The following is a 13497-nucleotide window of genomic DNA, read 5'->3' on the forward strand; positions in this document are numbered from 1 at the left end:
CATATATTATATTTAATGTTATTCATGTGTAACTCGCAGGTAGAAGTCATTCAAACGATTAAGATTATGAAGTTATAATAGATGTATATATTATCATATAAATGAAAATAATCAATATATTTTATCAATTTAGTATAAAAATTATTATATCAAATTTAACAACAACGTTATTGTTATATTTAAAAAAAATTGTAAAGACTTCCAACTATATAGGTGTTTCTGCGCAACGCGCGGGAATTCGCCTAGTAAATGAATATATGTCACTATATTAGAACTCTTCATTAATATTATATGTCTCATATAATGCCACTTGTCAACATATTAACTATCCATTTCAAATTTTAAATTTTTTTTACACTAATTACATTAAGTTTTAATTTCAAAATTTAAATTTGTTTACTTTAATTTTATTAAATTAATAATATTAGATTAACAAATAAAATAAAATTAATACAAATTATAAGGTGGTAAACTTTACGTATTTATTTAAATCAACGATTATAATTTTATATAATTAAACAAATATCTCTTAAATAATAATTTATTTAAAATAATTGATTAATAATTTTGATTTTTTATATGAAAATTTAATTAATTTTATAACCGTGGTTCTAACATATTATAAACTATTATAAACTAGTATTCAAATAAATAAAATAGAAACCTTTTTTATTTAAGTAAAATTTGTTATAAGTTTTATTTATAATTTTTTTTTGGTTACATTGGGTTACTCTTTTTAGCCCATAACTGCTATGACGATTTGACCCAAAACAATATAAGTAAAATTAGGCCCAATACTGTAAAAGATAATAGAATTGGGATTTGCATAAAAGAAGGAAGAAAAAAAAAGGAAAAAATATTCGTCCTCTTTGACTTCGTCGATTTTGACTCTTGGATCTACTGCATATGAACAATTGAAGCATCCAGCGTCTGCTTATCTGAAAACCTAAAACCCCAAATCTCTTTGCTTCTCCTGTCCGAAGCTTCTACAGCCGCATCGATCCATGGCGGAATCCGATAAGGCCAACTCTCTGTCTGAGGTATACACTCAATAAGATTCTCCTTTTTCTGTAGAATTTAGCTAGCATATGTTTAGTTTCCACTTCTTGATCTGATGTGTGTTTTTAGGTTTTCTTGATGGTTTTGTATTTTGCGTAAAAGTTACGATATTGTATGAATCGATTCCAGTTGGGATCGAAGTTTGTTTTTTTGTTGAATTTGCTTTGACATGTCGGAGACCTAATTTGAAAGTAAGAACTAGTCGTGTCCGAATGTAATATAACATCAGATTTCATCTTCTTTTGAGAAAATTATCAACTTTGACTACTGCATTTATCGGTTTTAGGTATCGATTTAACATCAATTGAACCTCCACTTGGTTATTCACGAATAGAGTTCTATCTTTATACATTATCTTATGAAATGAGATCCTCAGTAGGTTATAATCTCCTTAACGCTTCTGAAATCATACTTCTTTTATCTCTGCAACTTTCTGAGGACACCGATTGAGGAAGGATGTACGGATTATCTGCGAAGTCTGTTTCCCTTTTGTCAGATTTGGATTATATAGAATTAAGTAAAGCATTACGATTGTGATATGATGATGATGTATTTCCATATCGGCAGCTAAGTTCGTTGATATCATGAGATAAAATCCGAATGGTTTTTGTTGCAGGATTATCTGCTCAAGGATATAGAAGAGAAGCTGAAGGTGGAGAGTGAACCTGAGGAGAAGAGTGCTGTAGTTGCTGCCCCTGTTGAGTCTACAGTTGACGGAAATGCCCCTACATCTGAAGATATCAGCAGCCAGAGTTCTGATTCTGAAGAAGAAAACGTGAGTGGGCCCCCTCCAGTTGCTGACGAGGATGTCACCGACCCCACTCCAACTGAAGAAACCACTGAAACTGTTGATGAAGGAGACACCCAAAACGAAACCCCAGAGATTAAGGTAAGTTTCATTGATTTTATACTATTTCTTTAAACAAATAATTTCATTTTTTTTTCTTTTTTTTTTAAAAGCTGGAGACAGCACCTGGAGATTATCGTTTTCCAACTACAAATCAAAGCAGGCATTGCTTTACCCGATATGTTGAGTACCACAGGTCAGTCTATTCTTTCAATTGAAGTTTGAATTGGTTTTGATTATTTTTTGTTATATATTTATTTATGATTTTTTATTTTTTATTTATGATGTATAAGGTGTGTGGCTGCGAAAGGAGAAGATGCGTCTGAATGTGATAAGTTTGCAAAGTATTATCGCTCACTTTGCCCTGGCGAATGGGTATATGCTTCCACATTTTTAACTTATAAATTTTATATTAATTTTATTCACCAAAATAAACCACATGGGGTTTATTTTTGGGTTTGGTAAAGTAAGAGGCTGGTCTGACTCGGTCAGATTCAGATTTAGACAGACTGTTTAATACTACAGTTAGAAGCCTCTGTCTTTGATTTGATACTTTAGCTTTGGAAATGTCTCTTACCGGGTCTGATAAGAGGACGAGGGTGGGTCTGGCTCAATCAGCAACTATCAGACAGTTTTTTAGTCGAAATTTAAAACTTGGTGTTGTACTTGGTGCATGCAGGTAGACAGATGGAATGAGCAAAGGGAGAATGGGACCTTCCCGGGTCCTCTCTAAAACCTCTAAAGTCATTCATTACAATGAGAAATGGAACTTAATAATGGCTTTGTCTTTGGTTCCATGTTTTTTTTTTTTTTAAAATTGGGTTGGAGTCTATGAACATGTTCAAGACTTAAGAGAAAGACTCCCCCCATCTTTTTTTTTTTGTAATTCTAATATCATCATCGAAGAGGATCGACTAATGATCAAAACATGATATAAAAACTGCTTAATAAAGATTTTAATCGATTTGTTGTTGCTTTTTATGATCAAAACATGAATGATATGCTCATATTCTTGACTCTTTTGCATGAATCAATCACACAAAGATTTGTGTAACAATTGATTTTCATTATCTAAACTCTAAAGCTTTTGGTTGTTAAAGTTTTATATTCTTGTGAGTTCATTATGAAATGGTTTTGTTGCAAAATCATGTTTTGTGCCAAACTCATCCTAGTATCAACATCATTTGTCTTTGTGAGCTGAAGGAAACATGAGTTGAAACATTTATGAGAGATTGAGAAACCTTTTATAAAAGGAAGCCTTCAATGGTTCGTCCAATTAATGTGTGTTTGTAGAAGCATGGAGGAAGAAGATCAAGTTAAAAAAAGAAAGAAGAATTTGGAAGCATGGAGGAAGAAGATCAAGTTAAAAAAAGAAAGAAGAATTTGGTAGGGAAGAGAGATAAGACGGAATTGCCAATTTTACCTTCATGTGTGAGAAGGGTTAACTAGTTGAGGTAACTAAAGTTTGGGTGTGGGACAAACGGTGCAACGATGATTTAAATTAGGCTGTGGGGAGTGGTGCGATCTTTACTGCACTTTTTGCCACATAAACAGGGGAACACCGTCCCCTGGCTGCGGTTTGGATCCAGTTTAAGCCGCAGTGCGGTAGAAATTTGCTGCACTTTCACTCTCTTTCCTCTTTTATTTGCTCTCTATCTCTCATCTTTCAACCAATCACCTTCTTTTCTTTTTTTCTTTTCTCTCTTTACCATATTCCCACTCCCACCATGTGGTTTCATTGTGTTAAAATGAGAACAATTATGAGTTGGCGTCTACGTGGCATAGGAGGGAGTGCGGTTTCTGTGACACCACTCCCTTCGGTCTTAAGGACCAAGGTTAAATGAAACCAATCTTATGAACAAAAGGTGTTATATTTAGCAACCATCTAGGGTCTAACATGCGTTTTATTCTATCTTTCATCATATATTACACGAATGGTCCTTATGATTTGGGGTCTACTACATATTTGTTCTCTAACTCTCTTTCTTGTTAACATACACCATCCTTATGACCTGATCTTGTTACAATTTAGGTCTGCCAACTTAAAATGTTCAAATTACCCTTGACAGATCTTTTAATTTGTATTTTATTAAAGGGATAATGACATAAATAGTAATATACTTTTCAATTTGTACATATTTGGTTATTGATTTTTTTGCGTCCACATTTACTCCTTCAACTTTTTTAAACTGTACACATTTAATACTTACGACTGGCTACTCCAGGTAAGTCGGGAAAATGACTTAATAGGGTAATATATTTCTCACTTTGTGCACATTTAGTTCTTATATTTTTTTGTTGCAAAATAAGTTAATGTTGTTTTTTTACACATTCAATATTTATGACCAATTTTTCAGGTTTTGCTAAAGACATCATACGTGGGATACTTAATGAGGCGTTCGAGGTTGTTGATGCTTATGGCCACCACAACCTCGAGTGTTTGGTTGTTTAGGTCTTGTGGTTTGACTTAGGTCTTCTGTTCTAAACGTCGTAACTTCTTCATATTAGATTAAATAAAAAACATTACTTTTAAAACTAAATAAACATTTTACTAATAAAAAAATTACATTAAAAAACCATTTGTAAAACATACATAAAAATTATATATATATATATATATATATATATATATATATATATATATATATATATATATATATATATATATATATATATATATATATATATATAGTTGAGGGCTTAACTTAATTCAAAGACAAACGGGAGGGTATAATGAGATCAAGAGACACAATCTCAAGGACCATTGTTGTAACTTCAATTTAAAACAAAATTATGCTGTCCTTTTTAAAACAAAGGAAGGAACACAATCTAGTTGTGTGATTGTTGTAGTTCATTTTCCGGCGAGCTTCCTTCGAGAACATAAGGATTTAGTATTGTTTTCATGCAACACAACATTCTTATTTTTGGGACCTACATCCTCCTTTTATTTTTAATTATGTGTTTTAAGTAAACCAGGACCATGTTAAATTTCTTGGTTGGATCTTCATACTTTTGGTAAACCAAATGGTTTGTTTTGTTTTGTTTTGTTTCATCAATTGGATAATGGGCGGATTAATATGCGTAGTGTTATTATAATTTCCAATATTTATATACGTTATTAGGAATTATAATTAGATAATACTCCTCCATCCTAAAATTATTGTTCACAGACAAAAACACACATATTAAGAAAACATTAATTAATAATTACCACTAATTTTATATAACAAAATGACAGTTTTGTCATTATTTTGCATTTAATGTTTCATTAAATGTTTAGTTGGTTAAGTAATAATTATGGGGTATTTTGATAAAAATATTATTTATTTTTAGAAGTGAACTATTATTTTGGGATAAACCAAAAAGGAAAAATGGATTATAATTTTGGGACAGAGGAAGTATAATGTTTTTTAAAAAAGTAAATGGTTATATTTTGACTTTGATGAGCGAAAATTGAAGTACACTTTTATCAACTTATGGTGTTTTAAGAATTATGATGGAATAGATTTCTCTCATAGTTCTTGAATACATCAACTTTGACCAAAACGCAACAACCTTTCTTTTGAAACACAATAAGTTGGAGAGAGGTCTAAAATAACTATACAAATAGATTTCGATGTCTTTGATTATATTTCTCATAAACGTTAAGTAACATGTCCTGTTCTTGAATGAGCTCTTTTAAAAAGTATTCAACAAAGGTTTGGTTTGGACGAAGTACACTAGTAGTAAACAATATTAATTGCAACCTCCATTATATTCAAAAAAAGAGTTTGTAAAGGTGGCCCGTTTGAAAATATATCTATATTTCTCCCCTTTTCTACCTTGCAAATTTGAACAATATGAAAGGAGTACTCTGCAAAATATTATCAAGACAAATTGCTTAATCTATTATATTTTGATAAATAGATTAAGCATGAGAGTTTCTGACCTTGATTAACCAATATCTAAACACCTAATCTATTAATAGATAGATTTTTCTTTTTCTTTTTTTTGCAAAATAAAAATATAACTAAATATTGGATGAATTTATTACTAATTAATGGGCAAAGCCAGTTAACTAATAATACACATGTGTTAATTATCGTATCAATTGTAAGACATCTAAAAGGATTGAGACATTATTTCGAATCCTCTTAAGATTATTTGACAATACCAGGACTATTTCATATGAATCATGTTGATACATAAAGCATATATAGATGTCTTTTTTGGCATTTTGGTTCATACATACACACACATATACATGTATGCATGTGCATGTATATCAGCATATGTAGTATATACGTTTATTAAGCGGCAGACTTATAGACTTAGACATGATACACATATACATACATAGTACATGTACATCTAATTAACAGATAAATTGAAATACTATTAACTTGGAAGGAGTGCGAGTATTTGACAAATACCATGACTATATAATATAAGATTGTTTAATGCATATAATATATTTAGTTACGTCTTGGAATGTCGAGTCAAAGAAGTTTAGGTACTGCTCCTATTAAATTTTATTATTTACTATCAATTATCATTAATTATGTATTATGTTTTAATCATCTTCTCTTAGCGGATCGTATTTTATGACTAAAGTATATTCAATTCTACAAGGATAAACTATCATAAAATCTTTTTCCAAGAACTTTGGAATGTGACTGACATATAGAGTATAACGATCAAATAAGATATAAATTCTAATTCTAATAATTAATATATATTACATCAATTGAACATGCATTATTGTGTTGATTAAAACACGAATAAATGAATTTGTTTGTGCTTCTATCTAAGATATTCTGGTTTTCATATGCAAGCGAGAAGCGTGTTTATAATACAGAATGATAATTTTCTTTTCTCTTGACAGATATTTAAGAAAATCAAAGTAATTAAAGTCAAACCCCAGTGGTCAACATTTCCTTCATAGTTCTTGAATGCATCAACTTTGACCAAAATCCACTTTTCTTCTTCGCATCATTATCCATGGTCCTTTCACTAACAAAGGCCATGGATTTGCTCTTCTTTAGCTTGCTCTTCAAGAACGAAATTTGCCCTTTTCGATTATCATGCATGGGAGACGCTGTGTTTGACAAAGAAGAAACCGAAGATACCGAAGAGATAGAAGACGAAGAACATGAAGAAGAAGAAGCGTATGTGGTAACCCTTGATGAAGATCTCGAGATCTTTTTTAATCTTTCTCTTAAACACAACGAACAGACTCCTGGGGATTGCTGATGTTTCGGGTGTTTCTTGCATTTTGTTGACGAAGATGATGGTCTTCTTTTGTTGTTCATTGTATGTGTGTTTGTGTGTGTTTTATAAGGTGTTTTTGTGTGTGTTTGTAGGGTTAGTTTTTGGCTTCGTCTTTTGGTGGCTTTTGTGTAACGTTGTATATATAGAGTCATTAGGGTTAAGTTTCGATGAGGTTTCATGGGAGTTTCGATGAGAGTTGCATTGTAATTACTTTTTTGACCATTTGTTGTGAGTTTTAGAAAAGTCAAGTGAGGCGAGGCTAGTTTTCGTTGACTTCAATAAGTTGCACGTACGGCTCGACGGTGTTCGATATGATATTTTTTTCTCTTCTAAAAACATATAACATTTGATAATTAGGTAGAATTTAATAAAAATATTTAGTTGATTATAATATATTTAAATATCACATCAGAAAACATATAACAAAAGCAATCAGAATTTAGATAATAAGAAAATTTATAAATCAGAAGAAAGATAATAAGAAAATTTATAAATCAGAAAACAAATAAAAAAGTTTATGTTTTTTATTTGTTGGTGATTTTATCATATGGTTATTTAATATAATTGAAACTATATAGAGTGTCAAATAAGACACAAATTATGATATAATACTAAACAAGTTATCCATACTCAATGAAACTTTTTAATGGTTTTATCTATCACGAAATGTGATGCTCAATTTCAAATTATATTAGGGAATCTTTGAGGCTCGATTATATAACAAAGACTAAAGGTGTATGATTCGTATCAGGTTAAGAGGGTGTTTAGGTTTGTTTTTAAAATGATTTTTTTATCTTTTTCTTTTTGAAAAAGTTAAAAAGTTTAATAAGATGTTTAAGAACTTTAAAAGAGAATAACTTTTGGGTAAGAAAAACCATCTTCTTTTCAAAAGTCATAAAATGCTATCTTATGCCGAATTTTAGGGTTTTAAAAGTTAAAAAACTAAAAGCTATTACAAACACATTTAACTTGTTAAATGTGTTTAAATATTACCATTGTCAATATATGAACACATTTAACAAGTTAAATGGTCAAATGTGTAAAAAAAAAGTTGTCAAAATGTGAACAATTTTTTTTTATAAATTTCTTATATTTTATGATATTTTTTTCCTATAGGTTTTTTAATACAATGTTTGTAACTTTGCTTTTATATATATATATATATATATATATATATATATATATATATATATATATATATATATATATATATATATTTTAATTAATTTTTTTTTATACTTTCATATAATTTTAATACAAGTGCTTTTAAACCAAATATTTTATAAATGTTTTAAATATCTCTTACAAGTTTTTAACTTTTTTTAATAACTTTTATATATTTATTTCTAAACTTTCTTTTATAACATTTTCAAAGTGTTTCACAGGTTTTGTATAATAATTTAATATTTTTTTATAATATTTTAAAATACTTCATTAAATATACTAGTTTAAAACGTTGTATTAAAAAAGTTAAAAGTTTATATACTTCTAATTAAATAGTATTAAAAAGTTGGAATAATTTTAAATCATTTACATTATATGGATTTTTATTTTTTTATTTGCTAGGTAATATTTTCTTTTTATTTTTGTAAAAGACCCTCCATATTTATTGTTACAAATGTAATTTATTTAATTTTATTGTTGAGAACTATTTACTTTAAAAATATTTTATATGCTTAAAAACAAAAGAAAAAAAAAATTATAAGAGGCTATATAAAATATTTCACAAAAAAAACATATTTATTAATTAAAAAGTAATGTTTAAAATTGATCAATATTTAATTAATATTTAGGAAATTATGGATATTTTCAAACTAAAATTTGTAAAAAAAAATAATAGAAACAAATATGAAAAATAAAATCGCTATTAATTTGTTCACATATTACCATTGTCACCTGCTATAGCCGGTGACAATGACAATATGTGAACACATATAACAAGTTAAATGATCAAATGTGTATAAAAATAAATAAGTTACCTAAATGTAAAAAAAAACGATAAAAATAATTCCCCTAATAAGTTATTAATCCTAAGAACTTTTATGAAAAAGACTTTTGAAGTCAAAAGCTCACCCAAACACCCCTAAGACGATTAGATCTCAAATCTTGTTTCAAATAGATCCTAACATGATCTAGCTCATTTTTCATTTATAGAAATTTAAATTCGTAAGATCTTTTTTTTGAAATCTTTAACAACCATGTTTTTAATTATTAAAAAGGATAATTTTTGTTTAATAAAAGTGGGAATTTGATGTTTGGCGGATTTCAATTCCATCAATTTTACTAACCAATCACATTTTCGACGAAATCTTCCACTCAAATTCCTTCAATTTATGCATGAATCCACAAAACAAACTTGTTTGTTTTTTAGGATTATTTGTGGGCACACCTTGGCTTAAGAGTCAAGTTTGAGTGTGGAACACGTCCAAAATACAAAAACAAAACCAATACTTATTCGATTGACCAAATTGGTCAGAAATCGGTTCCAATAAAAACAAAATAATTAGATTTGATTGATTCAAACTCGAATTTATATTGAATAAAAATAAAAACTTAGCTGAAAAACAAATCGTATCAAATGCATTAAACGAGGAAAAGGTAGCTAGAAATTTATACTTATAAGTTATACCCTTTCACATCATGCATAATTGACCAAGTCTGAGTTGAATATTTTAATTAACTGGTTGATTTTTTTTTCTTATATTTTATCTTTAATTAATTATTCTTGCAAGTTACCACATATTAGGAAGAAAAAAAAACATTTTTATGACTTAACAATGTCAGCATACATTCAAGGAAACCACAAAGCAAATTCCATGTATGACACTTTTGAGTGTTAACAAAATCTCTAAAATATTATTAAATAATAAAAAATTCAAAAGTTTTAATAATACAATTAAGTTGAAGAAGCAGCAGCATCTGTTGTATTAGCACATTGGGAAACATATGGCTTCAGCTGCAATAAAACACTCAATTACTTAAAATCCATTAATACTTTTTAATTCTTTTAAGAAGAAACTAGATGAACAAAAATTAAATCAATAAATTTGCATAATAATACCTTGAAATCAGTCAAATCTGGAACCACATAGTTGGGTAGCTTCTCTTGCACCACAACATAACCACCTACACAAATAATGAAGATGAAGATTCAGTTTCTTGAAATTGATTTGTAGTTGCAAAGTTTTTAACCTAGATTCTTGTTTGGAATTTTCAAATTCAAATGTTATTCCCACATCATATGCTATGATGAGATTTTCAGCTCTCATTATCACATCTGAAGAAATGTAGGGGTAAAAGATTCAAGTAGTTCATTGTTATTACCTTTGCGTGTGTGAAAACCAGTTGGTTTACAGTTTTTGCCCTTGTAGTAATCACGAGGACCTGTTTTTGAAGTGAGAATGTTGAGTGAAGATGTTCGTTTCCTTCTATATGCTCGACCTATTCCAAGTAATAATCCCAAAGCCATATCTGCCTCAAACAATCAATCAAGCAATCAATCAAAACGAAACAACACAATCAATTAACTTAATTTATCGATCCAGTGTTTTGTTTGCATGTAGGTTTCAATTGTTTGGGTAAAAGTGATAACAATTGTGACCTTCGGATTATTTAGGGTCGAATCGAAGCAATCAGATTTGAAGCACGTAAGAATTTGATATAAAACCATCTCAAAATTTGCCTCAGGAGACTGTTAAATTTGAAATCAATAGCGAAATGCAGCTAGTTTATGGATCCACGCAATAAACACAATCAGAAGGTAATGAACGATACGTTCTAATATAAAAATAAGCAAGAAGAAAGAACACAATTCATTTGCTCAATGAATAACAATAAATTTAATCATGGAAATAGATCAAACAAGTGAAGGAGAAGATACTAACTGCCGAAATTAACTGTCTTTGAGAAACGCTGCTTCAATTGGGAGGAGACGATCCAGGGTTTTGATTTGATAGACTAGGGTTTTTCCGAATTAGAATCCGTGCAACCCGACTAATTCATCGGGTCAAGTACACAGTCCGAAATCCGAAGGGTTGAATTAAGAGGCCTTTGATTTATGGACTATAGCCCAAATTAAATGCATATTGAACATAATTAAAAACGTCTCATTAATATTAATATATTAATTATATTATAATATCATAATCATAATATATAAATTATGATAGTTAATTAAAAGTCTAAATTATTTTTTAAAATTATTTTCAAACAACCATTTGAATATGCACTAATGCATCATAATTTTTGTAGTGCACCTTCCCACCCACAAGACGCTCATTTAAATATTGTAACGTATTCTTTTTTATGTTAAGAATAGGTTTAATGCCATAAAAGACTTTAAATTTTCAAAAAATATTCTGTTATTTCCTAAATCTATTTTGTGTCCATAAAAACCGCATATTTAGGTAAAAATTGTTATAATTATCCTCTTTTTCAATTTTACCCCTTTATGGAATTACGGGTGTTTGGTTCTAGGATTAAAGTGTGTTTGGTTTGCTCAAAACTCTAACCAACTCGACCATGAAACTAATTATGTTTAAATCGTTGAAAACGTGTATATATAACTTGCACCGATGACCTTCACAATCGTCTTCATCACCGTACACCATTGGAGAAACCCTCGTCGCCACCATTATCGTTGTTGCGATTTTAGAGGGTGTGCATCCCGCAACCACCACCACCATCTATAGGAGAAAGCATGCCATTCCGATGCCACTACCACCATCTACAGGAGAAACCTAGATCGACATTCTGATGCAAGTGGGAACTGTGAAGGTGAAGACAATGGTGATAAGTACGAACGATAATGAATGACGAAATGGAGGCCCGGGAGGCTTGTGTCGATCTGTAACCACAAAAGCGACTCCATATGATGGTTCTCCGAAGTTGCACGTCACCGGAGGTTGCAGGTAATCGAAAGTTCAACATAGTCCTCGCCCTATTAGTAGGCGACGTAAACCCATGTTTTCTTCTCATCGCCATTGTTGAGGTCGCGAATTGTTGAGAGCTTGTGGTGAGTGTTGGTAGTGGTGGAAGTAATATGTTATGTATAATAAATAAGCCAAATGAACATCGGACAATGCCCAACTTGGTGGATAACATGTGTCATTTTTTTCCTGAAGGTCACGAGTTTGATATTTGGCATCATCTTTGTTCGAGTTTACTTTTTTAAGCAAACCAAACATACTCTAATCCTAGAACCAAACATCCCCTAATGCCATAGAAGGATAAAATCGAAAAAGATGGCAATTATGACAATTTTACCCAAATATGTGGCTTCTGTGGACACAAAAATGGACTTAGGACATAACCGATAATTTCTTGAAAATTTAAAGGCTTTTATGACATTAGCCCTTGATAATAAATCTAAGAAGTAACAATATCCTTATTGTTTTATTTTTTCTTACCGAAATGTAATTTTAACATGTTTAAATGGTTCTTCTTGAAATATTGTATTTTGAAAACGAAATTATATGGGAAAGTGACAACCATATTATGACCCATATCGTAATGACATGTATTTTAGTTAAAATTTATTTTTATGTAATTTTTAATTAGAAAATGTGAAGTTACCTTGTTTTGGTTGTTGTTAACAATATCTTTAATCCTAATTCTACTATATTGCATCAAGAAGCCTAGATTGTTAAGCTCATGTCATTAGATATCTATGAATTTGATCATCAATCCCTACTTAAAATTTAAATCCCTTTTATCTAACAAAACCAAGATCATATAACAAACACTCTCGATGCCCAAACTTGTAGTGTCATCAAGATCTATAATAACTTTCTCAAAACGACAAAACCCTCCACACAGTGTTTGAGGGACTCATTTTGTTTAATGAACTCACTACTCAATTCAATGCTCTTTGCATCAAGTCATGTGGACATAAATGTATATTTGAAACATTCACAACAAAGGGATTGTGGTCACTACCACATATCTATTCATATGTGTAATGCACAAACAAATGTTTGGAAACTGCATTATACTTTCTTCAACTACTAGAATGCATTTTTTTGTATATAAATTACTTTCAAAACCTACCGTTACCATATGTCATCAAGCTTTTTAATCCATCATTCAATCTTTCCCATTTATTATGATTTACTTTCAAAAATTAAAACCCTACATTTTGGTATAAAAATTAACGATTAAAGCTAGATATTAAGTTATAATTTCCAACTCAGGCTATTGGAATTCGGTGAAAGCCACCATGATGATAACTAAAGACAAAATAGGTTGTTCAATGGCATGATTGTGTAAACACTTTGAAATGCATCATTAAGAATCCGTACACAAAAAATTGTTTCTGAATCTTACCTTGACCACGTCCAGCC

The 13497-nt window shown here is 29.9% G+C and overlaps 2 protein-coding genes across 2 annotated transcripts; one reads left to right on the forward strand and one right to left on the reverse strand.

Moving 5' to 3' along the window:
- The first annotated feature begins 866 nt into the window (after positions 1 to 866).
- On the forward strand, positions 867 to 2882 carry LOC111908935 (cytochrome c oxidase subunit 6b-1). Its single transcript, XM_023904723.3, has 5 exons — positions 867 to 1040; positions 1676 to 1948; positions 2020 to 2102; positions 2200 to 2281; positions 2586 to 2882. Exons 1-5 carry the CDS (start codon positions 1005 to 1007, stop codon positions 2637 to 2639), a joined length of 528 nt encoding a protein of 175 aa, XP_023760491.1. The 5' UTR covers positions 867 to 1004; the 3' UTR covers positions 2640 to 2882.
- A 7016-nt stretch (positions 2883 to 9898) lies between these two features.
- Positions 9899 to 11195, reverse strand: LOC111908923 (uncharacterized). The gene is made up of 4 exons (XM_023904710.2): positions 11041 to 11195; positions 10481 to 10627; positions 10218 to 10282; positions 9899 to 10112 (listed from the first exon to the last, which is right to left on the reverse strand). Exons 2-4 carry the CDS (start codon positions 10623 to 10625, stop codon positions 10053 to 10055), a joined length of 270 nt encoding a protein of 89 aa, XP_023760478.1. The 5' UTR covers positions 10626 to 10627; positions 11041 to 11195; the 3' UTR covers positions 9899 to 10052.
- Between the last annotated feature and the right edge of the window lie 2302 nt (positions 11196 to 13497).

The sequence above is a fragment of the Lactuca sativa genome, chromosome 6 (genome assembly GCF_002870075.4).
Source record: "Lactuca sativa cultivar Salinas chromosome 6, Lsat_Salinas_v11, whole genome shotgun sequence".
NCBI lineage: Eukaryota > Viridiplantae > Streptophyta > Magnoliopsida > Asterales > Asteraceae > Lactuca > Lactuca sativa.

Bases quoted from the DNA above. Each gene is read 5' to 3' on its own strand.
- LOC111908935 (XM_023904723.3), top strand. From the start codon at position 1,005: ATGGCGGAATCCGATAAGGCCAACTCTCTGTCTGAG. The intron at 1,041-1,675 runs GTATACACTCAA...TTTTTGTTGCAG, and splicing joins AGGCCAACTCTCTGTCTGAG to GATTATCTGCTCAAGGATAT. The intron at 2,282-2,585 runs GTATATGCTTCC...TGGTGCATGCAG, and splicing joins CACTTTGCCCTGGCGAATGG to GTAGACAGATGGAATGAGCA.
- LOC111908923 (XM_023904710.2), bottom strand. From the start codon at position 10,625: ATGGCTTTGGGATTATTACTTGGAATAGGTCGAGCATATAGAAGGAAA. The intron at 10,283-10,480 runs GTAATAACAATG...TTATTTGTGTAG, and splicing joins TGGTTTTCACACACGCAAAG to GTGGTTATGTTGTGGTGCAA. The intron at 10,113-10,217 runs GTATTATTATGC...GTTTTATTGCAG, and splicing joins CAGATTTGACTGATTTCAAG to CTGAAGCCATATGTTTCCCA.